This window comes from Lissotriton helveticus, chromosome 4_1 (assembly GCF_964261635.1).
Source record: "Lissotriton helveticus chromosome 4_1, aLisHel1.1, whole genome shotgun sequence".
Classification (NCBI taxonomy): Eukaryota; Metazoa; Chordata; class Amphibia; order Caudata; family Salamandridae; genus Lissotriton; species Lissotriton helveticus.
The window spans coordinates 288244255-288268786 of NC_136063.1; the positions used below are offsets into that span (position 1 = coordinate 288244255).

Below are 24532 nucleotides of genomic sequence, written 5' to 3' on the forward strand. Positions count from 1 at the left end.
TAATAGAAGATTACCAGGGCTTGGGTTAGAAAGACGAGTCTCTACCGTAGGATCCGATGGAATACGCAGTTGACAAGAGTCTGACTTCTCTCCATATACATCATGAATGAACGCCAAATAGACTTAGTACAAACGCAGTAGAAATGCCCACATACATACTCCATAGTGATAACTTCTGACCGTGACCGATGAACGTATCCCCAACTACTTAAGATTGGGGGCGGAATTGAAATGTATAAATGTCTTCTCCTGCCAGTTCTCTAAAGCTTGTTTTGTACCCATTCAAAGATACACAATCACCGGAGGAGAGGGGCCGGACGTGACGCACAGCCTAGCCGCAGATCATGAAGCACATGTGACCTCGACCAAAGGTGGAGCCGCAGAGCAACGAGACGCGGGACGAGGCACCACTCTCAAACACGGAAAATGAAAGGATGGAGGGCTGCCTTGAAGCCCTCTGCTTGTTGACCCACGCGTGCCAGAAGTCCCCGCCCCTTTGAGCCCGATTGATGGGCCTGCCTGCTCGTTATCCTTTGCTCCCTTGGTTTGTCTCAAAGATCTGATCCCACTCCGCCCTCTCTTCCCTCGATTATCCGACAACAACCCCTTTCTTTCACATGGATTTTGACTCAGACAAGAAGAACAGCATTTAGGTAGAATAGGGTTTGCCACGAAAGGAGAAAGAAATGCAGGTGCCCAGCATGAGGCACCCTTAAAAAGATTAGTTAGGAAACAGGACTGTGGTCTAACAGCAGAGGACAGATCGCACCCTGCGACGTGTAAGAATGGATCCGAGCTGGACCTATAGCTCCACCGCCGGTGCTCAACAGCGCCAACGGAAGAAAACGAACTACTAGAGCTTACCAGTGATGGCTCACTGCTAAAAAAACACTGGGACGAAGACCACCCCCTCCCCTCTCTGAACTTTCTACCCTCCCCCCCTGACTACTTGCTTGTATTGAACTGAATTCCTCCCTCAACCACTTTGTATTGCTTTCAAAATGTTTCATCGGTCACTTTTGACTGTACATTGATGCCGCCGGAGAAAGAGTCAGAACATGGTTCCATAATGTGTATATAACACGACAAATGTAAATTCATCTGTATAGCACCTCGTCTATCGCATCGACTGCACATGGTTATATGCAATCCGCCAGTATTGACATACGCTATTTCATTGACCACACATGGCTATATGTACACCCGTCAGTTATGATAAACACGGAAATGAACTAACTTATGTTAAAAAGCGGCGACTGTGGAAAATGACAATGTATATGAACATAAGCGGCGTTCATTTGTGTTCACCATACCCCTCGCCGTAAGCAGAACGAATACCACGAAACATTGACCGCATCATCTCGCCAATATAGGCCCATGCACGCACGTACACGACAGCCATTTTTAGGCACCAAGGCCTCTCTGCCCACTCCCGATAGCCAGCGTCTCTCTCTCCCCCTCACTCCCCAGCCTCGCAAGCATCCCCGACAGCCCCCGGTCTCTCATGCATAGGCCATAAAACCCTCTCCCTCTGCGCGACCCCGCTCTAAAGGTGACACCCCTGCCCGACCGACACCCCCTGCATTCCTCCCAGGAACACCCTTCCCCTCTTCTGATGACCCCCCCCGGCTACACCTGGCCTCCCAACCCGGTCCCAAGTCATAAAACAAAGCCTCATGGATGTACCCCCCCCCCCCTGGCCCCGCATAGCAAAGCGTGATACACCAACCGAAGTGCCCAATCTTATCGCCTGCCCAACCTTAGATCTGACCACCCCTCTTGCCCTCGTGTCCTGTCGGAATGTCCGGCTGCAAGATTACAATCACATGTTACATTTGGGAGGGGAAACGACATCCGAACGACTGGTGTGGGAATAGGCCTGAAGCTGGGATTCCAAACATGCCTTTTCGTACCTCAAAGTTTCTTTATTGCAATAAGGAATGTTTGTGCATCATAAACCTGTGTATAAAAGACGGAGCCTCAGAAAACTTGTTAGAGCACCTCTTGAAGACATTGTGCGTGTGTCCGAAATGACAGGCTCTCCTCATGAGAAATAAAAATCTGTTCTTGCACTCCCGCTTCCAGCGCCCGTCTCTTTATTTGGTAACTTTTCAAGATGGGAACTAGGAGGCGTCTTGTGCCAGCAGCCTGGGCATCGGTTGTAATTTGGGCTGTTTATCCTCACCACCACTACCGTCACTTTCTCCCTCGACGGCGAAAGCCTCGACGTCGAAGACGTTTGGGTGACTAGTGGCGTCGAGCGATGTCTTGATGCTCTTGACGGCGATCGATCACGTCGAGAAGAACTCGAATGAGAACCTCGATGTCGATCCGGAGACTTCGACGTCGATCTCCCTCGACGTCGATCAGATGGAGATGCTCCATGACGTCATATCGACGACGGCTCTCAACGTCGTGTCGACGATGACCTTCCTCGAAGTCGCGTCGACGGCGACCTTTCCTGGCGTCGCCTCGGCGTCGACCTCCTTGACGTCGAAGGATGGGATCTGGCAGTCCCTCTCGACGGCGGCCGGCTAGTCAGCGGCGACCTAGATGCCGTCCTAGCTCTCGACGCCGATCCCCTCCGGGGCGGCGGAGAGTGTCTCGACGTTGACGGAAGCCTCGACGTCGACGGAGACTTAGATGTAGTAGCAGCCATGGACTTCGAGCCCGAAGTATGGCGCCTTGACGCCGACTTACTTGAATGCGGCGGAGATCTTAGACGTCGTGAAGATGATCTGGGCCTTTTCGACGGCGACCTCGACGGAATTCTTCGACCTGCATTCCTCTTTCTGGGGACAGGAGAAGTGGAATGACTCCGTTTTTGGCCGTGCTTGCTTGTAGGAGAAGATCTAGGGGCTGTGGAAGCACCCACCTGGTGACTTTTGTCCATCTCCTGCATGGCATGAAGTCGAATCTTCTCCCTGTCGCGAAGAGTCCGACTTTTAAATTTTTTACAGTGATGGCACTGATCAGGAATGTGTGTAGATGGAAGGCACACAATACACACAGAATGTGGGTCAGTCAGAGCCATCTTTTTGTCACAAGAAGGACATTTCCGGAACAGAGCAGGCATTCTGAAAGGAAAATCTTGTGGGTTACCACAGAAAAATAAATCAGAAGCCTTATTTATTCAAAAAATGTCGAAATATAAGAGAAAATTCTCTCAAAAACACAATTTCAGTTGAAAACTGAAGAGCTCAAGCTCCAGGATCCTTACAGAAGGAGCCGGAAAAAAGAACTGACCCAACTGTCACCTGTGGTGCATCATGGGAGCAGGGGGTTGCCTTCAGGTCTTAAAGGCACGGTACGCCTACTCTAATGCCTTAAAGGCAAGGTGTCAGTTTTCTTTGTTTGCTTTATACTCTACTGCAGCCTACTGGCAAATGCCTGCAATTACAGGTTTTTCCTATGGCAATAAAGCATTGTTGTATACAAATGTTTTCTGCTCTCTTTCTTCCTTAGGGTTTGGAAGAGTACTACTGTATGTATGCTAATTTATGTAATTTTGCGGCAATTTTGCCAGTTAGGAAATGTTTTAGGCTGCAAATATATGTTTTCACATATATATATATATATATATTTATATGTATTTTCTATATGCTCCGGGATCCCGCACGTGGGCGGGGGTTATTCATAGATTATGACTATTGATGAGTATCCCCTGGATGAGAACTTACATTTTCCTACCTCATGGTCAGGGTATAAGCAGTAAATACATTTCTTGTGGGGGTCTTCAGAGTAAAGTCTCAACTTCCCACAAGAAGAACAAGGTCTAAACAAAGACTTCTTACTTGAAGACATGGCAAAAGTACTGGAAAACCAGAGAAGTGGAAAGAACTGAGCAGAGCTCAGGGAGACTCCCTTCACACGACGTGCGGTAGAAAATCTGAGGGCCTGAGCCTCTGAGGAGAAGGATCTGGAGGGGTGCTTGTGCTTGATTGGCTGTAGTTTGGACTTTTGGACTAACATAATGACAGTGATATGTTGCAAAGTTTTTTCTTTCTCTCCATGTATTCCTATGGGAAATTATGACTTGGTATTTGCAACTATTTCTACTGTGTATTTTTACGTGTTATGTTTTTACATACATATTTTTATTGGGATTTTATTGCTATTTTATTTACTATGGGGCTCCCACTTCGGAGACGCGGAATATTCAAGCATGTGAATCTATGAAAGACACCCTAATACTGGAGAAGAGTGTTGCCATTGTCGAGGTGGGAGATAATGAGAGCCTGGACAATTAATCTTCTGGGTAAGACGGAAAGAAGGTTTAACCTTTCAAAGCAGTCTCAGAAAACCAAAGCAGGTGGCTGCAAGTTTTCTGGCTTGGTGCCCCATAGTGAGACTAGAATCTAACCCCATTCCAAGGCTCTTTATCACCCCTTTGGGCGTGGAGAGTCTTGACATATAATCTAGAACAGAGGATGGTGTCTTTTTGTTAATGTTATTGTCCAGTATCATGACCTCCGTCTTGTCCTCGTTAAGCTTCAGTTTGCAGCTAGCCATCCATCTGTCCACCTCTTGAAGACAAGGACCCAGTTTGAGGTGCCTGGAGTTGAGAGCGGGGTAGATGGAAATGTCCCCCTTTGTTAAAGTGTCTTAGATAACTGGATAGTTTATGATGTTTGTTTTTCTCTGGCAGCAGCACAGATGGGAGGAGGACAGTCATAAGGAGTCAATTGCAGTCCGAGGCCCCGCCCTTCCGATCATTACCAGTGGTATGAGATGCCAAAGGCCATACAAGGGTCTCCAACATTTTCTGTAATAGATCTGCTTTTGTTCAATGAAAATCTTTCAGAGCTACTAATATTATTAGTGTTTTAACAGAGACCACATCAGACAAGAATACATTAGTGGCCACCTCATGCAAGAACAGCAGTGATCACCTCAGTGAATCAGACAGGATTGTCAGAAGAAATGTAAAAAAGGCTTGATAAATATGGAGCGCCTCTAACTTAGTAATACATAACTGCCATGTACCAAGGTGATTATAAGCCTCCCCAATGCTGCATGATTGATCAAATATTATCTTTAAACAGAACAGAGCATAATGCCTATTTATAAAGCACATGTTTACCATGAAGAGTATCTCGGCACAGAAATAACATGTTTTTTAACCCAACTCTGTGTGTGGAATAGTTGAATTGGAAATTCAACCATTTTTATCCAAGACTCAAAGTATGAGTTCTGAAAATACACACATTTTCGACTCAAATGTCTTTCAAGTTTGGTATACATATATTAATTCAAAAAGGCAAAAGCTTTTAAATTTTTAGGCTGGGCTGGACACAGTGGAGCTACCTACAAGTAGCTGGAGGGCTACCAGTAGTTAAAAAACTACTTGTTGGTGATGCCTGGGCTATAATAATCTACATGGATTTTTAAGTCTGGCTTGAAAAGCCAGAGTAACTTCCACCTGAACCTATGTGATCAACAAAAAAGAGATTTTAGAGTACTATTGAGAGGGGGCTGAGGCTCCACACTTGAGCACAGGATTTGATTGGGATGAACTGGTGTGCTTCCACAAAAAAGTTAGCTTGCATTACACTTTTTGGCTTGTTGCAAAGCTTATACTTATATACTTAGTACAGCAGGACAGAGTTGGCTATGGGGACCAGCCAATTATCCTGGTTATATATCCAATCTGTTTATTATCATAGAGCTTTTCACCTCACTGGGCCTTATTTACTTCAACACAAACTACAGAGCTACATTCCGCCTAGATGTTATGCTCAGCTAATACTGACCGCCTGAAAGTTCCTAAATTTAAGAAAGCTGGAATGGGTCGTAGAGGCTTCTACGTGAATGCGACCAGTCTCTGAAATAGTCTGCGGATCACGCTCCGTTCCATCAGCAACCTTTGCACCTGTAGGAAAGCCTGGAAAACTGGCTTTATAACCTCTAGGTTTCTGCATGTGTCAGGATTTTGTTTTGGACAGCTAGCACCAGGAAGCCTTACCAAGTGACAGTTCATGCTGTATGAGCATATATATATATTAAAAGTTATGACACATTTTGGTAAAGGTAAAAGGCATGGAATAATAATTATGAAAAGCATATGTTTAAGTAAGGCGGCATTTAAGTGTGGATTGTTATTAATTTACTTTAAAGCCTATTTTGTTACATGGAATCTCTTAGATTTCCATAGTAGGCGAAGGTTTTGCTGTTGGTTACACTCTGTGACAAACCAGGGATATAGAAAATTTGCTTTGTGAGAATTGTTGTTACACCCTCTTAGGAGAGATAGTATTTTGCTTAGGCAACTGTAAGAAAACAAGTTACTTACCTGTAACTTCAGTTATCCAGTATTGGTATCTTTCATGGATTCACATGCCTGAATCATTCCCCGTCGCCGAGGCGGGAGTCCCACGGTATATAAAAAAGCAGTGCCAAAAGTAAATTACAGTAGTAGGCCCTATGAGAAGTCCTGAGGCCTAGATTGTAGTAGGCGATCTACCTCATTATGCTAAAAAGACCAAAGTCTTTGCTCCAACCAATCAGCTTACAGCACCCTCTAAAACCCTCTCTGCAGAGCCCGTTCTCCTCAGATTTACGATAACACAAGTGGGAATGAGCATCCCAAAATTAGAGAACTGACTCTCCGGGGAGGAGGGTGGGTGCATGTGAATCTATGAAAGACACAAATACTGGATAACTGAAGTTACAGTTAAGTAATTTGTTTTCTTATCCAGTATTGGGGTATCTTTCATACATTCACATGCCTGAATCAGAATAGCAAGCAGTAAGCCATGCAAAAGTCAGTTGCGGATGGTGGGAGACCTATTGTGGTACACTCCCATAAACTTATGTTTAACAACCAACAATTGCAAAGTAAATGATCTACTAATAAAAACATGACTAAATTCCAAAGAGTAGTCATATAGTATTCCACAGGAAAGGAATATTAGCATAACATAAACAAGTAATCTGTAATACATGCACTTCTTTTATCCCAACAAAATACTGAATAGTATACACTCATTATAAAATGAACCAAACATGGTTACCTGAATATGTTCTTATGGAAACAGGTGACTTAAAACCACTTGACCAACTGCCGCAACCTCTTGATTTGCCGATTGCAGGCAGTAATGTCTTGTAAACGTGTGGACATTCTTCCATGTCGCAGCACGGCAAATGTTCTCTAGCGTCACTCCTGCAAAAAATGCTGTAGATGCTGCTACAGCCCTTGTAGAGTGAGACTTTACAGTCTTTTGTAGTGGTCGGTTGGCCTTGACATGGCAGAAATGGATTGCAGAGGCTATCCATCTGGAAATTGTGGCTTTAGTGACCGCTTTCCCCAGTGTAGTTTGGCCATAAGCCACGAATAACTGATCTGACTTCCTGAAGTTCCTTGTTCTTTGAGCTTTAAACATTGTTTAATGTCCAAAGAATGCAGTGTTCTTTCCGTCGGGGTTGTAGGATTTGAGAAGAAAACCCGCAATTTCACTGGTTCATTCAGATGGAACTGAGAAGGCGCTTTGGGTATGAAAGTTGGATTCGTTCGAAGAGTGACATACTCTTGAGAGAAATGTAAGAAAGGTTCTTTAATAGTGAAAGCCTGAATTTCTCCTATTCTCCTGACAGAAGGCTAAAAGTAGGGCGACCTTCCATGTCAACAACTTGAGGTCGGCTTTTTGGATTGGTTCAAACGGGTGCTTGCTTCATCAGCTGTGAGAGGACCGTGTTGAGTTCCCATTCCGGTGGTGAAGGTTTAACTGGAGGATAAGTCCGGAAAAGACCCCTCATGAACTGTTTTATTAGCGATGAATAGCATAGTGATGGAGTGTCAGCCACTTTCCTGAACCTGGATAAAGCCGCTAAATGGACTCTTATCGACGAGAAAGAAAGACCAGAGCGAGCCAAATGTAAAAGATAAGGAAGAATTCTTTCTGTTTGAGCTTCGATAGGCTGTAAAGAGTTTGAAGTACACCAGTAGCAGAAACGCTTCCATTTAAGACGATAAGTCTTTAATGTGCTCTGGGATCGTGCTTTCTTTAAGATGTCCTGGCAGTCTTGAGGAATTTGGAGGTGTTGAAATTCTAAGAAGTTAGGAGCCATTCGTGCAATTTCAGAGATTGAGGGTCTGGGTGAAGTATCTGACCCCCGTTGCGTGACAGTAGTGTTGGAGCCGGTAGAAGTTTGATCGGAGGCTCCTATGATAGCAACATGAGCTCCTGAAACCAATATTGACGAGGCCATCTGGGAGCAATTGGAAGGAAATGGCAGCTTTCCAATTTCATCTTGCGCAACACTCGCAAAATCAGTGGGATCGGAGGAAAGGCGTAAGCATAGATCCCTGACCATCACATGGACAGGGCATTCCCTCTTGATCCCTGTTGAGGGTATCTGCTGGCGTAATACCGGCATTTCTTGTTCTGCTGGGTTGCAAATAAGTCCAACGTTGGTTTGCCCCAAGTCTGAAACACCTTGATCAATTGCGTGTTGTCCAGCTCCCACTCGTGGCAATCCGACAAGGATCTGCTGAGTTTATCTGCCGAGGTATTGAAAAGACCCCCTACATGTTCCACCTTGAGAGTTATGTTGTGAATTGTAAGCACTTCCCATAACTCTTGAGCCTCTTTTGATAGTGTAGCTGACCTTGTCCCTCCCTGCTTGTTTACATAAAACATGCTGGTGGTATTGTCCGTTCGGACCAGAACTGAAGACCCCGCGATTCTGGGGAGGAACGCTTGTAGAGATAGAAAGATGGCTCTCAACTCTAGACTGTTGATGTGGCATTTCCTGTGTTTCTGAGACCATTTGCCTTGCACCTGCAAGTCTTGGAGATGGCTTCCCCAGCCCTCCATGGACGCATCCGTCGTCAGGACGAAGTCTGGAGGAGTTTGCAAGAATGTGAGTCCTTGTTTTAGATTGTGTAGTTATGTCCACCATTGAAGAGCATCCACCATGCTTGGGGTGACTTTGATGATGTCCTCGAAGGAGCCTGTCGCTTGTTGCCACTGAAAATGTAGCTCCTCCAGTAAAGGCCGCATTTTGAGACGTGCCAGTGGAATGAGATTTATGGCTGAAGAACACATTCCCAGAAGTGAAGCGAAGAGGTGAACAGAAAGTGACTTTGTTTTTGATAGTTTTATGGCCAATGCCTGTAGACGGAGCTGCCTTTCTTGAGACAATAATGCCGTGCATTATATCGTGTCCAGACAAGCTCCTAGGAAAATCAGGATTCTTCTTGTGATCAATTGAGACTTGTTTTCGTTGACAGTGAGACCTAGGGATGCAAAGAGATTGCGGCACACTGTTATGTCGTACTGCACCCTGCACTTTGATGGACCTTTGACTAGCCAGTCGTCCAACCTGGATCCCTGACGAGCGTAGTGCTGCCGCTACCGGGGCCAGGCACTTTGTAAAAATACTTGGAGCCGACTTGAGGCCAAATGGGAGTACTTTGAACTGATAATGGGCGCCAGCCACAGTGAAACAGAGATACTTTCGATGTTTTGGGTGAATTGGTATGTGGAAGTATGCGTCTAAAGAAGCCATAAAATCTCCCTCGTTGAGGCAATTTAAAATTTCCGAAAGAGTGACCATGCGGAAACCCTGCTTCTTGAGATAATTGTTGAGATTGCGCAGGTCTAGGATCGGTCGCCATTCCCCTGATTTCTTTTTTATGAGGAAAAAACGGGAATAGAAGCCTGTCCGCCTCTCATGTACTGGAACTTTTTCTATAGCGTTCTTGAGGAGTATTGAATGAACTTCCTTGAAAAATAAGTGAAGACAAGGGGAGGGGGACCCCTGGGCGGAGGTATTGGTGGTTTGGTGACAAACTCCAGGGTGTGACCATGTTGAACTAAGCCCAGTACCCACTGATCGGATGTAATCCGCTGCCACTGTATTTGAAAGGTAGATATCTTCGCGCCCACAGGGAGGGAAGGAAATAAGGTTGGCGCCCGGCTGATCTCACTGTTTTCTGTGAGTGTCTCGCCCTTGATTGTTTGTGCACTTTCGTCCGCCTTGGCGAGAGAAACTAGCTGTTCCGGACTGGCGATAAGAAGACTGATAATTTTGCCGGTCCTGAGGCTGATATTGTCTGCCTTGTTGGTAGTAGCTTCCTCTCGAGGAGTATCCACGTCCTCTAGCACCTCTAAAAGATCCTCTCTTATACTGTAATGAACCTAGGGATCTTGCGGTGTCAGTATCCGTCTTGATTGCTTGGAGAGCCTCATCAATGTGTTTCCCAAATAGAGACTCTCCGTCATAAGCCATGTCCAGGATCTTTAGTTGGACTTCAGGCCTAAAGGTGGTAGCCTTTAGCCAGCCCTGTCGTCTGAGAACTGCAGCTCCTGCCAGCTGTCTAAAGTTCGTATTTGCAATATCCAAAGAGCAGTCGATGGTTTCTGCAGCTGCACGTTCCCCCTCCATTAAGATCTTGCGTGCCTCCTGCCTTTTATCCTCTGGAATTAGATTAATCATACCAGCCATCTCAGACCACATTTGGCGATCATAGCGCCCTATAATCGCCAAAGAATTTGCAGCTCTCATCGAGGCAGCAGCCATGGTGGATTTTTTTTTACCGTTAGGTCCAAACGACGCCCCTCCTTATCCGGTGGTGTAGTGATGGGTGTGGCTAGGTTTTTCGATCTTTGTTACGCGGCCTGCGAGATGACCGAATCCGGCCACGGGTGTCCAATGAGGCATGAAGGACTATTGAGAGGAGCGCGATATTTTTTATCAATCCTTGGTAACACGGCCGGCACAGAAGCAGGGTTTTCATGACTTTGATGCCTTCTTTCCAGATATAATCTATAATAGGAATGGCTCTGGACAACTTCCTAGTTTCTTCTTTAAAATCATGAAGAAAACATTCTGTCTGCTCCACTGTTACTGGCAACTGAAATCTAGTTGCATCTCGCAGCATGAGATTATGGAATCCACCTATGTCTTCAGGCGGTGAGTCTGAAGGCTGTGGGGTTGGTGGAGACGGCATGGGAATAACATAGTCATTCCACGGATCCAACGGAGGATTATTAGGTAACTCTCCTTCCTCTACTTCTTCATCTAAAGAAGTGTCTGGGGTCTGTGTAGGCAAAGCAGGTTGTGGAGTTTCCGTGACCAGACACCTGGGCGGTGGAACCTCAGGTTGAGGAACAGGAACAGGAGGTTGGGCTGGAGGCACGACCTGTTGAGGTGGAAAAGATTGTTTATAGTCTGCCAGCATAGCCTGAAAATCTTGGATGAGGCTTGGTGGTAAATGACTGGCCTCTGAAACCTGAGACCGCCTCTGGTATTCTGTATGATGAGGTACTACAATGTTCTTCCTGATAATAATGCTCGGAATAAGTATCCTCTTCTTCATCATCCTCCTGTCATTTAATATTCAATTCTGAGGGATGGTGAGCTATTCCGAAAGCTCCCTCATTGTCATCATCCTCTTCGTCATCAGCATAAGTCTCTAGGAGATGAGAGGGCATACGTGGCGAGATGTAAGATTCTTGCTGTCTCAGGTATGATACTAATTGAAAGGTCTTTGAAGAAAGTGGTGTAGAGAAAGCCTGTTTCGTAGTTAAAGGCTTAACTGAAGCAGTATCTATTGGTCTTGATAACACCGGTGATAATGGTGACTTTGATAGCTGTACTGTCACAGTCATCGACGACAGGTTCATCGTCAATGGGACTGCCGTCGATGGACTCGAAGTCGACGGGACCACCGCCGACGGAATCGGCGTCGACGGGACCACCGTCGACGGGACAATTGTCGACGGGCTCGACGTCGACGGGGCTCGCGTCGACGGACTCGTCGTCGCTGGGCTCATCGTTGATGGACCTTGCTTCTTCATCGACGAGACGGTCGTCGACGGTACCGTAGATGACTTCGTCGACGGGGGCTTCTTCGTCGACTAGTGCTTGTTCGTCGACGAGGCTGTCGTCAACGAGAGTTCTTTTAGCCACAATGCAGATTCTAGTAGACAGGATAGGAGAGGTGATGGCTGTAGTAGAGATCATAGCCGTCGAAGAAGAAGTAGAAGTTGAGATGGTAGTCACAGGTGAGGAGACAGAAGAACTCTTACTCACGGTTTTCCTTGAAGATTCCTTGAGAGCTGAGGCTCCAGATAGAAGATGGAGATCTCTGTGAAGAGCCTGAAGTGGAGTGGGAGGTTTTAACATGTTTTCTCCCCTCACTTGGATAATCCTCTTGAGATTTCGCTCTCTTACTGGAGGTAGAGGCTCTGTCTTCATCATCAGTAGAAGAGGATTTTAGCCATAAAAGGACTCTGTCTCCCTATCCATTAGAGTCTTAGAAGGGAAGGTGCGGCAGATCTTACTATTTTTGGCCTCATGTTTAGGATAAAGGCAATAAATGCAGTCCTTATGTTGGTCATCAACATGGACCCTTTTCTTCTCGCATGTTCTGCAAGGTCTAAACAAGGCCTTCTTGTCAGACATCCTGAAGCTTAGAGAAAACTGAGTCAAAACTCAGGGAGACTCCCTTCCACACGACGTGCGGTGAAAATCTGAGGAGAACTGGCTCTGCAGAGAGGGTTCTAGAGGGTGCTGTAAGCTGATTGGTTGAAGCAAAGACTTTGGTCTTTTTAGCATAATGAGGTAGATAGGCTACTACAATCTAGGCTTCAGGCCTTCTCATAGGGCCTACTACTGTAATTTACTTTTGCCACTGCTTTTTTATATACCGTGGGACTCCCGCCTGGGCAACGGGGAATGATTCAGGCATGTGAATCTATGAAAGATACCCCAATACTGGATAAGTTTGTATACCTTTTAAATTTTATGGCTGTGTGTCTGGTGGTTTCTTTGGGGAAAAGCTTACACTCAAAATGGTAGATATGAGTTGGTGACTAGCTATAGACCTGATTAATGCACTAGGAAACATTATGACCGATGCGATAGGTCTGGTCTACGTATTATGAAATGTTATGACAAAGACAGTTGGTCTAACTTATTAATTTCAAAAAGCATTTGATAAACCAGTCGACATTTAACAGTTAGATGTTATCACCTAGTGTTACAGGCTATAGAATCCTACAGATTACCATAGTGAGCAGGGTTTTTTGCGCTGGCCACCCACTTTGACACACCTTGGGGGATTTCACAGGCAAGATTTATGTTAGGTCCTGTTGAGAGGGGTTGTATATACAAGCTGTAATTTTCTACATATTTGTAATTGTACAACTGTATGCATGATGTTTGCCAGTTTATGAGCACATGAATAGGTTGGTGATGGGCAAAGTGTAAAGCCAAAGGGTAAAGAGTGAATCAGTTCATTGGGAAAAGTCATATCAAGTTTCATAGGTTTGATCTGATTATTATTATTAAACATATGACTAGGCCTGACCTTCTGAATGTGAAAAGCATGTCTTAAGGATAATAGACTTTTAAGGATAGATTGTTAATACACTGTGCTAAAGCCTGTCGCATATTGGAATTTCACAGATTAACATAGCAGGCAATGGTGCTAGTGTTAGGTAATCCACCCGAACAAACAGTGGGGATAAGAGATGAGCACTACAATAATACATGTCAGTGTATGTTAGGAGATATGATATTTTGCTTACCCAACTGTAATTTTGCATACATTTGTACTTTTAGAACTGTATCCCAGACAGTTGCCTTGTGGAAAGTGCAGTAGACTTCAGTTGAGTATGATGACAAGCCAATGATAAAGGATATAGGTCTGATTGTTTATTAAGAAACATTATCATAAAGGCAGTAGACCTTTGTAAATTGATTGTGAAAAGCATATGTTAAAGTTAACAGTAATTTATGGGTGGATTTAGTATTACTGTGTATTAAACACTACAGATAGGCATTTAGTTACATGACATCTCACAGGATACCATAGTATGCTGGGGCTGGTTACCTCTCTGACAAACAGCAGGTGTAGGAAATTTGTACTGTTAGAATACTTGTTAGGCCCTCTCAGGAGCTATAATATTTTGATTTGCCACCTGTAATTTTGTATACTATGTCAATTTATGACTGTATGCCTGATAGTAGACTTTTGGGAAAGGTTAAGCACAGTGCAGTAGGCCTCAGTTGGCTATGGTAACAAGCTAATCATAATGTCTAGCGGCCCTCATGAAGTGCACTGACTGTGTGCCCCATTGAGGTGGCGGACAGTTAGTGCGCGGTCTTGAAGGAGGTAAATGGGATAACTGGGAACCCCAACACATCTCTCTGTAGGTGGATAGTTACTCACTGCACCCTCCTTCATAGAATCTGCCACACCCCCCTTTTTAAAAATTTCGTCCAGTTGCTGTCTGCCAAATAAAACAGACAGTATCTTGCTCTTTCACTATTCCTAGTGCAGGTTTGCACATGCTTTGGGAACAGAGCATTGTTAGTAGTACGATGCACCTGGTGCACAGACTTAACTGTGCACCCCTGAGCAGAATGGGACAGTATGCCATATTCACAATATGCCCCCTGCCGGCCTACCAGCTATGATCTCACATTCTTGTTGGTTCATGTGAATTGGTGATGGGGAATTGGAATATCTTTGAATGTGAACTAGAAGTGTACACGCCTATAGATCTTAGGGCAGATCTGTGCCTCGGAAAGGCCATCATAGCTCAGGCAGTGTGATTTACAAGTACGGCTTCAGCCTCTATGCAACAAATCTGACCTATACTACCAGCCAGTAAAAAGATACAAAACAGAAGCAAAATAACATAACGGACAATATACAGGAATACATTAGAACTCTGTCTGAGACTGTTTAATTGGTGAGACTTCATTTAATAGTAAGTAAAAGTTTATTGAGACAAACTCAGAGATAAGTCTACACCTGGTAGACTTAGACATACTTTGCCAGTATGTGCGGTTGTCTGCATCCGCCCTGGCAGTGATGGCAGCCCTCCACAAGTAGCAAGCCAGGGCTGCCAGAGCCTAAGACCAGTATAGCTACGTTTGATGCGTTCTTCTGCCAAGTGATCTTTAGATATCTTCACGAGCTGTGAACCAACAAACAACCCAATCCGGCCACTGTGACTATCACTTCAATCAGATACTGGTCAAAACCTATTCTTCTGGTCTTGTGGCAGAAGAAAAAATAAGTTTGAGTGGCCTATGGAGTCAACTTATGCTCCCGGATTTTTTTTTCAGAACTGCCTTTAAACTAATTTCACATTGACAAACATGGCACACTTTTTACTTCTGATGGTTGTCACTTACTCATTTTCTGTAGTGTCTTTTGTGTTTGGACCCTAAATGTTCACCAGGTGAGGTTAACAGGAAGAATAATGTAAGATTACGGACCAATACTCAACCTTGCTTGACACTTGTTACATATTCCATATCGTTGGTCTACGAGGATTCACTCAGGAAACCAAGAGCCTTATCTAGAGTTTGGCAGATTGAATACCCCATCCAAAACGCAGTGGAATCTTGTTTGCTGCATTAGAAGTACCATACGCTATAATGTACTTGTAATACAGCGGACGGAATATCCACCACATTTCTAAATGAAGGTCCCAAAAACCAGAGTTTAAATAAAGGTCACAAGTCTAAGTGTTTCTATGTATTTGGTTCTAAAATCCATGCAGCTACTACAAGGCGGGAAACTTTTCCTCAAACCCAGGTTTCTGCTGGAGTAAACGTCAGCCCTGCGATTCTTTCTTTTTACACAAAATATTCCAGCATGAGACCTTATTCTCGTCTTCAGCAGTTTACTTTTTTTCTAGCCATCGCTATCTACTGTAGGTTACTGTGTGTCGCAATAATTATTCTGCTTTAGGGCCAAACAAAACTGATCTGTTAAAATTTACAGAGCTGGTATTGTTGGGACCTGTAATCATCCCAGCTTTTGTGGCTTCAAGCATGGAAAGCTGCCACAGTCCTGAGCCTTATGGTAGAGCTACATCAGCACTAAAGACAAACTTATGTTATCAAGGAAAGGAGCAAAGACACTCATTGTTCTCTAATGTATCCCCATAGAAATGTAGGCTTTCCCCATATTAAATAGAGAAGGTATTTTCAAGTTATACCTACCGTCAGTAGAAGCAAAGAGTTCATAAAGAGCCTGAGCGAGGACATTAACGACAAAAGAATGAGATTTCTTTCTTGACCAGTTGAATTCCTTTTTAGCCTGTGAAACAAAGCAGAGTTTTCAGTATTTTTACCCTCATTAATAGACTAGAGGGAAAGCTTTCTTACATATAATACAACCCTGTTATTACGTATTAACACTACCTGAAAGGTTGGATTAAAAATGACAGCAGCAGTACAATATTCTCCTACATCTTTCCAGAGCGCCATATTCATCTGTGTCACTTTGCACATTTGAGTTTCTACCTCATAATCATACATATATGTATGTGCTTCTGATCTCTTTTATATTTTCCTGCTACAATACTTAATCAGGAGCTCAAATAAAATCAGTGTAACAAAGAAACATGCAACTATGAAATAAAAACAAATCCTCTGATACCTTTTATACTTCTTCCAGACATTATATCCAACAGTATGTAGATTAAACAGCAGGCGATATAAGCAACCTGAATAGGGATGCACTTCTAAAGCTAAGTGAGGGCCTTGGGGAAGTGATAAGTGACTTAAAAACCTTTACATTTGTCCATTGACGAAGTTCATTCAGGGCACAAATGTATGGTGATTAAAAGAAGTAACCGGTAATGTGGGACATTATTCTCCCTTCACCGTTTTAAGTGCGGTCGACATGTTTCTGCAATTACGTCCCCATAGGGTACACTGCATTCTTCAGGACCAAAGGGGAGTTTACTACCCAAGGGTTCACCTTCTCATACCTAGTGTAAAATGGAGGGGACATTCCTCTAAAATGGAGGGGGCTGTGAGCTTAAAGCTCCTATTGTGGTGTAGTACCTAAGCAAGTAACTCTGTAAGGAAAAAAGGAAACAAAAGGAGAGACATACAAACCAAAACGTGTGAGTATGTATATAACAGGGCACATTTTCCCATTCATACCGGGTCACACCTATTTGATTGTGAGGTTTGGTCTTTATGAGACACGTGACATGTACCCGTGTCATCTATCAGTTCATCTGGAAGTAAATTGTACCATATCAACTCTTACCCTAAATCCTATCCTACTTGCTCCATGGGAGACTGGAGGGTGGAAGGACCTACTTAGACTCTCTGAAATTGAGAAGTACAGGTTTATCAAGGGTATTAGTTTTAGCAAGTTTGTCAATATACTTTGTACATTCAAGCTTAGTATTTAGAGTGTAATCAGTCCACAAGGAGCATGTCCCAACAGCCTGGTACTCAAAGTGTAAAAAAATCCCTTCCATTCCCAAACAATCAGTCATCCACTCTCTTACTGCCTAGCTTCAGTGCTTCCAGCAGTTCTTCCCAGAGGCATCCTCTCGATCTCTCCGTCGATGGCAAGTGGTGGAGATCCAGGGGATATATATACTATAGTTAAGTGGCCAATTACCTGCGTAACTAGCTTTAATTGAGGGCCTATGCTATACTTTCTGTGTCCCTCTCACAAAACGCCTGGCCGCCTGGGTGGAGGCGTGTCTATCTTTGCCAGCGCGCGTTGGTAAGTAGCTATTGAGAACCTATCGCAGGCTTTTCTTAGCGAACGCTCATAGGATAGCCGGGCTACCGTGAAACACATGCGCTCTGGGAAAAGCATGACGATCGATGCTTATGCCACAGCGCATGCGCTTGGGGATAGCGTGCGTGTCCATCGTTTGATGGTCGATGCTACAGCCACAGCCCCTGCGCTCGGGGATAGTGTGCGTGTCCATCGCACATGCGCGATAAAAGCACCCCCCGCCGGGTCCGTTGGTGCAGGCAGTATGCCATGCTGCCGCTATCATTCATGCGCGAAACTGCTAACAGGTGCGTGTCCCTGTTTTCTTTCGTGCATTTTGGGTTTCGACTCTTCAGAAGTCACTACACTTGCTCAAATACATATTTACGCGTTAGGGTCTATTCATGTAGCCCCATCGATATGTCAAGGTCGATGCAATAGGCAGTGTGCATACACCCGGGCCGGTCCTGCAAGTGCGTACTGCTTACACTGGTAGCCGGCTCCTTTGTTACTGCCCGTGCACATAAAGTGTAAGTATTACACGTGTACCACTGTGTTGATATTGGAACCTGTGTGTCTACATCAGCCTTATTCATGTATTAGGGGATAGTAGTTGAGTGTCTACTAAATACGGGGTACGCAAAAGGCGGTCTACTATCTCGTGAATTGCTTATGCTGTAGTTATGGATGGTCTAGATGGCTAGGGTGCCCAGGTCGGGGTGTACGGGCCACAGACAGTGACTGGTAGTGCTATTCAATAATGCCCCGTGTGGGGTCACATTCAGGTATCAAACTACTTCTCCAGAAGAGACGGTGTGCAGCTCTACCCTCATGACGGACTCCATGACCCTAAATACTACTACTGGAGTGTCAGTGTCACATTATGTTTACTTCCCTGTTGGCATCGCAAGGGGGTACTCTAGGTTGGAGCCATGGTATGTCATCATTAAGGCCTCTCTCCCAGGTGTGCAACCTGTACACCCAGCGTTGTTCCCTGATGTGCAATTGTCTTGTAATGTCGGTTTTCTGTTGTTTAAGACCTCCAGTACGACCCAGCTCAGGTCGGAATCATTGTGGTTCCTCTCAGTGACATGTTTTGTCAGTTTTGTGTTCGTCTTCTTACATCAGATTGTGCTGCGGTGTTTGCTGACCTGTGTCTTCACCTTCCTTGTCGTCATTCCGTCGTACTGCAGATCACACGGGCAGGTTAGTAGATATACAACGTATTCTGTATTGCAATTACTAAAGTTCTTCAGCCTCCAGGGGTTGCCAGTGCCGATGTCGACCTCTTTAGTAGTGGTAGTCAGACTGCAACACACGCTGCTGCCGCATGGATAGTGGACGATTGTTCTCGGTTGACTCCATAGGGTCATCTGATTGTCTGTTGCTCTGGTGGTTTTTGACTGTATCAGGTTATCCCTCAGGTTCCTACTCCGTTTATACGCGAAGAGTGGGGGCTCCCACTTCCGGCTTCCGCTGTTCAGGATGGACCATTTCTTCTTGATAATGTTCTGGATTTTGTCAGAGACGGGAGTGTATGTTGTTACGCAGACAAGGCAGTCTTGCTGTTCCTTTGGTGTTGCCTCTAGAAGGGCATCCCAGTTAATTTTTCTCGCCCTCTTCTTTGCTCGTTTGACCATTCGTTTTGGGTAGTGCCTCTCTAGGAGTTTAGTCTCAACTTGTTCCGCCTGTGTCTTGAAGGTATCCATCTCGGAGCAGTTCCTTCGTATTCTCAGGAATTGTCCCACTGGTAGATTCTCCCGGAGAGCCCTCGGAAGGTAGCTCTCAAACAGGAGGAGACTGTTCCTTTTGGTTGGTTTCATGTGGACTTTGGTCGAAATTCCTTCTGTTGTCAAGGTGATGTCCAAGTCCAGAAAAACTGCATGGTTCTTATCAATGGTATGTGTGAATCTGAGGTGGGGGTCTTTGTTGTTGACCCATTCCACAAACTGTGTGGCCTCTTCTGTGGTTCCCTTCCAGACGATCAGAATGTCGTCTATATACCGTTTCCAGGTTTTCATTTGGAGTGTGAAGGGGTTAGAGGGGTTAAAAATGTAGTCCTCCTCAAATTGATGAATGTAAAGGCACGCAATGCTCGGCGCAAAAGTGCTGCCCATGGACGTGCCTTTCACTTGATGGTACAGAGTGTCCTCGAATTCAAAAAAATTCTCAGTAAGTGCTAGTTCCTCGCACTCCATGATGAAGTGCGTAGGTGTCATGTAGTTCCACTCCTGGTCTTGTAGGATATGTTCCACCACCTCCAGAGTTCATCTCTGAGGGATACTCGTATAGAGCGCCTCAATGTCCATGGTTATGAACATATCATAATTGGCATCTGTCTCCAAATCTGTGAGATGGCAAAGTGCATCTTTGGTGTCCCTAAGGTAGGACCGTGATTTTTGCACAATTTGTTAAAAAAAAAACAGTCGCAAAACTGCGACAAGGGTTCCAGTGCTGATCCTATCCCCGACACTATCGGTCTTCCTGGTAGTGGTGTTTTGTTTTTATGAATCTTGGGGAAGGTGTAGATCCTAGGGGTTCTCGGTTCAGTGTTCACTAAAAAGTCCGCCTCATGCTTGGTGATCCAATCATGAGTCTCTGCTTCACAGACCATGTTCTTAATTTTGGTCATAATGTGAGGTGTTGGGTCTTCTTGGTGTACCTCATAGCTGGTCCCGTCCGATAGGAGGCGCAGGCATTCTTCTTTGTACATGGTATAATCCATCAGGACAATAGCGCCCCCCTTATCCGCTGGTTTCACGACCACCTCGTGGTTATTCTTCAGTTGTCCCTGGGCCGTCCTTTCCCCTCTGGTCATATTTTGGAATCCCCTAGTGTTATTAAAGTCGACTTTATTCACCTCGGTGATGACTGCCTGTTCGAAAGCCAGAACATTGCAAGAGACGTTCTGGGATGGAGGGGAGAAAGTGGACTTCTTTCGTAGACCCGTGTTGGTCTGGTTGTTGTCCGGTCCCTCAGGCTCGCCAGCGAAGTCTTTTAGCTTGTTTTTTCTGAAAAAATGGGCTAGTTCAGGGTTGAGGAAAAAAAGGATTATTGTCTGGTGTGGGGACAAAACCCAAGCCATTTGCTAGAACCGCCTTCTCAACCACGCTGAGTGTATGTTTACTTGTTCATTGTTAGTGATGCGCCTCTGCCCCTGCTCCATATCACAGCCCCGCTGGTGCTTGCCTCGTTGTCCCATTGGTCCCTGGATGTTCTCCTCTGTTTCTGTCTGCCTTTTCCCCTGCCTTGGCCTCGGAATAAAAAAGGTAGCTGTCCTTGTTGGGGCCCATATCCCGCGGGGTAGAATTGTTGCAGCCAGAAGCCGAATGGGTGCATTGGTGATGCAAACATCGGTGGGTTCAAGTTTTGATATTTCCGTGCCTGTTATCCGCCTGTGCTCTCATCACTGCTGCTGTCGCTTCTATCCTCCCCTGAGCTATAAGTCCAATTCTGGGGTGTAGGATTGAAGCGTGGTTGGCGTCTAGGCATTGGTTGTTGTTGAGGTCTGTCATAGTATTCGTCGGTGGTGTAGGGATAAACTGTCTCCCGTTTGTTCCCAGACTTTACAGCAGCGGTACACACCAAGAGGGCCTCCTTTCTGGTGGTTAGGAACGCTATCCCTGCAATGCTCTGATGTTTCTCTCCAAACTTCGGATTATCCTTGAGGGAACAAAACACTTCTGCGAGGACCCAGAGTCGGTGTGAGCCTGACTGAGGGCATACCAGGTGGGGACTGCCCTTCAAGCGGCACGCTCTGGGCAGACGACATCCGGGCAGAGGGTGTGAAGGCGCCCGCGCAAGACTTTGCGTGGTGCTCTAGAGGTGGCCCGTCTCCCTCACAAACTAAACAAGAGCGAGTGGCAGCCATCCAGGCGGTGGCAGACATTGTGATGGCACACACCCCACCCCTTCAGAACACAAATCCGTGTTGTCCGATTTGGTGTGCTCTCGCGGCGATGACACTGGACTTCCCGTGGCGACTCCCCAGACAACAGAACTGATTTGATATCCTTTGATGTATCCGATTGTATTGATGCGGGTGAATAGGTTCATTGAGGTGGGTAGGGGTATAGGGAGGGAGCTTCTGACCTACATTTCTCATTCTTGCGAGACTCATGATTGCAATGTGTGTGGGTATTGTTGATCCTGTGGGGATGCCAGATCTGTTCATGTAGCACAGGGCTGGAAAGGCAAAGACCTGCCGCGCTCACCTTGGTCAGCCCCCTACTGAAAAGCCCTTCCCAGCTGCTTGGGGGAGTCATTTACTCAGATTGTACTTCAAACTATACGGTTTGGACGGCCGGCTATTGCTGTGCTGCCCTTGGGTTGGGAAGTTCATGGTTGTGGGTTGTTTATGCTTGTCTTCTTTCTTTTTATTTTGTCTGCACAAGACGCACTGCTCATTCCCAGGTGGGTGGGTGGAGGAGGTGGTGAATAGGGGGGGGGGGGTTATTGACAACAAAGGGGGGTTTCTGCTGACTTTACATTGACGGATCACCAGTAGACATTGTCCCTTATGTCCTGGAACATTAGAGGGAGGGGGAGGCCAATGCGTCTCGCCAGTCGTCATCTTCCATGCTTCCCAGGTCCGTCTTCCAACCAACCCTCACTTTTAACATCGGAACTGCACGGTTGTTTACCAGTTTCCTTTAAGTGAGCGATATAGCCTTGTTATTCATGGGGTCCAATAATAACCAGTCTTTCAAGGGGGAAGAATCAAGGAGAGGAGTATCCTTTGGCAGAACGGACGAGATTGTGTGACTAATCTGTAAGTATCTAAAGGCCTCGGACGGAGCTAATTGGTACTTTGACTGGAGGTCAGCGAATGAGGTGAGCTTCCCTTTAACCCACATGTCCCCAACCATGGATATACCAATTGTGTCCCACTTATCAAATCCCGGGCATCGACTAAGGAGTCCCAGGATGTCAGGCTCCAATAGTGTTGTTGCTTTAGTCAGTCGTCCCTTCCATCCCAATTTACCAGTAACTACGTGCCAAGTCTCTACCGCACGGGCCGTAGGCCCAGTTAAATGAAGTTTACGGGGATTAGTGTATCGCGCCCTATTATAGCAGCCCCGTCCTATAAGCCAATGATCTGTGCAGAAGCTAGACTAGTCATGTAGTCCGAACACCCACCTATTGATTGGAGTTAGCTGGGAGGCCTGATAATATAGTCGTAAGTCTGGTAGCCCTATACCTCCGTCATACCAGCCCAAGGTAAGCTTTACAACTGCTTTTTAAGTTGCTGTTAAAAAGTGAACTGGGGTGGCTGAGTGAACTAAAGAATGGTGATGGATTAAACCCAGATCAGTTGACTGGGGGTGAGAGTTTGATTTGTTCAAACGCTCCGTCCATCATCCCCTTTTGTATCGCTTTGTTCGCCCTAAGTGTGGCAGGGTATACTCAGACGTGAGTCCCTTGTTCACTTGGCCACTGGATTCAAGATAGCCTGGCTGATGAGGATTATGAATCCGAAACCGGTCCCAGGATGCTTGTTTCCGGTCCAGGGAAGACATGGCTTGGCAGTTCGGGCTGGACTGTTCCCATAAGGCACAGGGTCAGACTGATTTGCATATAGCCATGTCTGAACTGGGGTGGCTGAGTGAACTAAAGAATGGTGATGGATTAAACCCAGATCAGTTGACTGGGGGTGAGTATTTGATTTGTTCAAACGCTCCGTCCATCATCCCCTTTTGTATCGCTTCGTTACAAAGTGTTTAAGCATCATTGTAACATTGTGCTGCCTGAGAGTTGAATGCTTGGTTAGCATGCGATTTATTCTTCTCGCTGTAGCAAACAATAATACAAGCGAAGAAGCTGGAATGCTTGCCATTTACAATATATCAATAGTAAAAAAGCAACATTTTTTCAATTTAAAATTTGTATTGCAAGCATATGGCAGCCGTGATTCCCCATTTTAATCAAAACATCCCCATTTTAATTAATGCCAAGGGAAAACCCTCTTTTCTACAGCCGTGATTAGATGGCAGCATTCTTTCTTTTTTTTCTTTGCTTGCTTTAGGCTTAAATTAACAAAGAAAGTTGGTTTCAAGCAACTTGAAAAGCTTATAAATTAACTATTAAAAGTTATTTAAGGATTTTAAATTGTAGCTAAGAAAGACAATTTCTATCGCTCATTTGTTGATGGATACTATAAATGTTTTGCTAGAAAATGCACACGATATTTGGATGTGTTCAAAAAGATGTGGCAAGCTATTTGCATTTTTATTCGATTCCTTTAAATCTGATGCTCCAAGAGAGGGGTGTGTTTAACAGCAGTAGGATTTGGTGCCTCACCTGCAGCAAAACTGTCTCCTCAGACAGATCTGGAATATCTTGCAGTAAACTTCTCCAAATTTTAACATCGTTAAGAACAACACTCATTCCTCCACCTGTAAGTGGATGCCTCATATTATATGCATCTCCCAAAAGAAGTACTCCTGCAATAAAAAAGGACATTTATTGAAGACATGAATTATTTTCCTAGTACATGGGAGGGGGTGCATTGGATGGACTAAATATGTACGTTCACAGAAAGAGACATCTGAAAGTATAATCTACCTAGCAATAAACATGGAAGAACAGGAACACAGGCCACAACTTAAAATTTGACAGTAAAAGAAAAATGAAAAATTATGGTGGAAACAAAAATGGTGAATGTAAGAAATGGTAATAATAATACTATTAATCTGTAATGTATATAGTACTTTACATTGAACATTTTACATGCACTGTTATTACACACTAGAAATTGATATTCATTTCTAACAACCTCAAAAAATTTAAAGACTAAGTCAATCTTACAGGGATTCCCCTAAAAACTGAATTGCCTATGTTAATTTAGGGTAGAATACATTTTTTGTGGCATTTAACATTAACTTTTTCAGTATTAGAACGATAACAATTGAATAAGTACGAAACTTCCCGAACATCAAACACAAAAACTGTCCTTCCTTTTATTCCCACCACTCAACCCCCTCACCCCCTCTGACCCCGACCACCATAAACATTTGTTGTCTTGAATATGTA

General features: G+C 44.9%; 1 protein-coding gene across 1 annotated transcript in view; it reads right to left on the bottom strand.

Annotated features, from left to right (window-relative positions):
• The window catches only part of SQLE (squalene epoxidase), a 136790-nt gene that overhangs the window by 35026 nt on the left and 77232 nt on the right, over nucleotides 1–24532 (bottom strand). Inside the window, exons 8-9 of the mRNA XM_078686784.1 lie at nucleotides 23801–23943; nucleotides 15973–16069 (exon numbers count right to left, since the gene is read on the bottom strand). Coding sequence (XP_078542910.1) covers nucleotides 15973–16069; nucleotides 23801–23943 — 240 coding nt within the window. The remainder of the gene's footprint in view (nucleotides 1–15972; nucleotides 16070–23800; nucleotides 23944–24532) is intronic.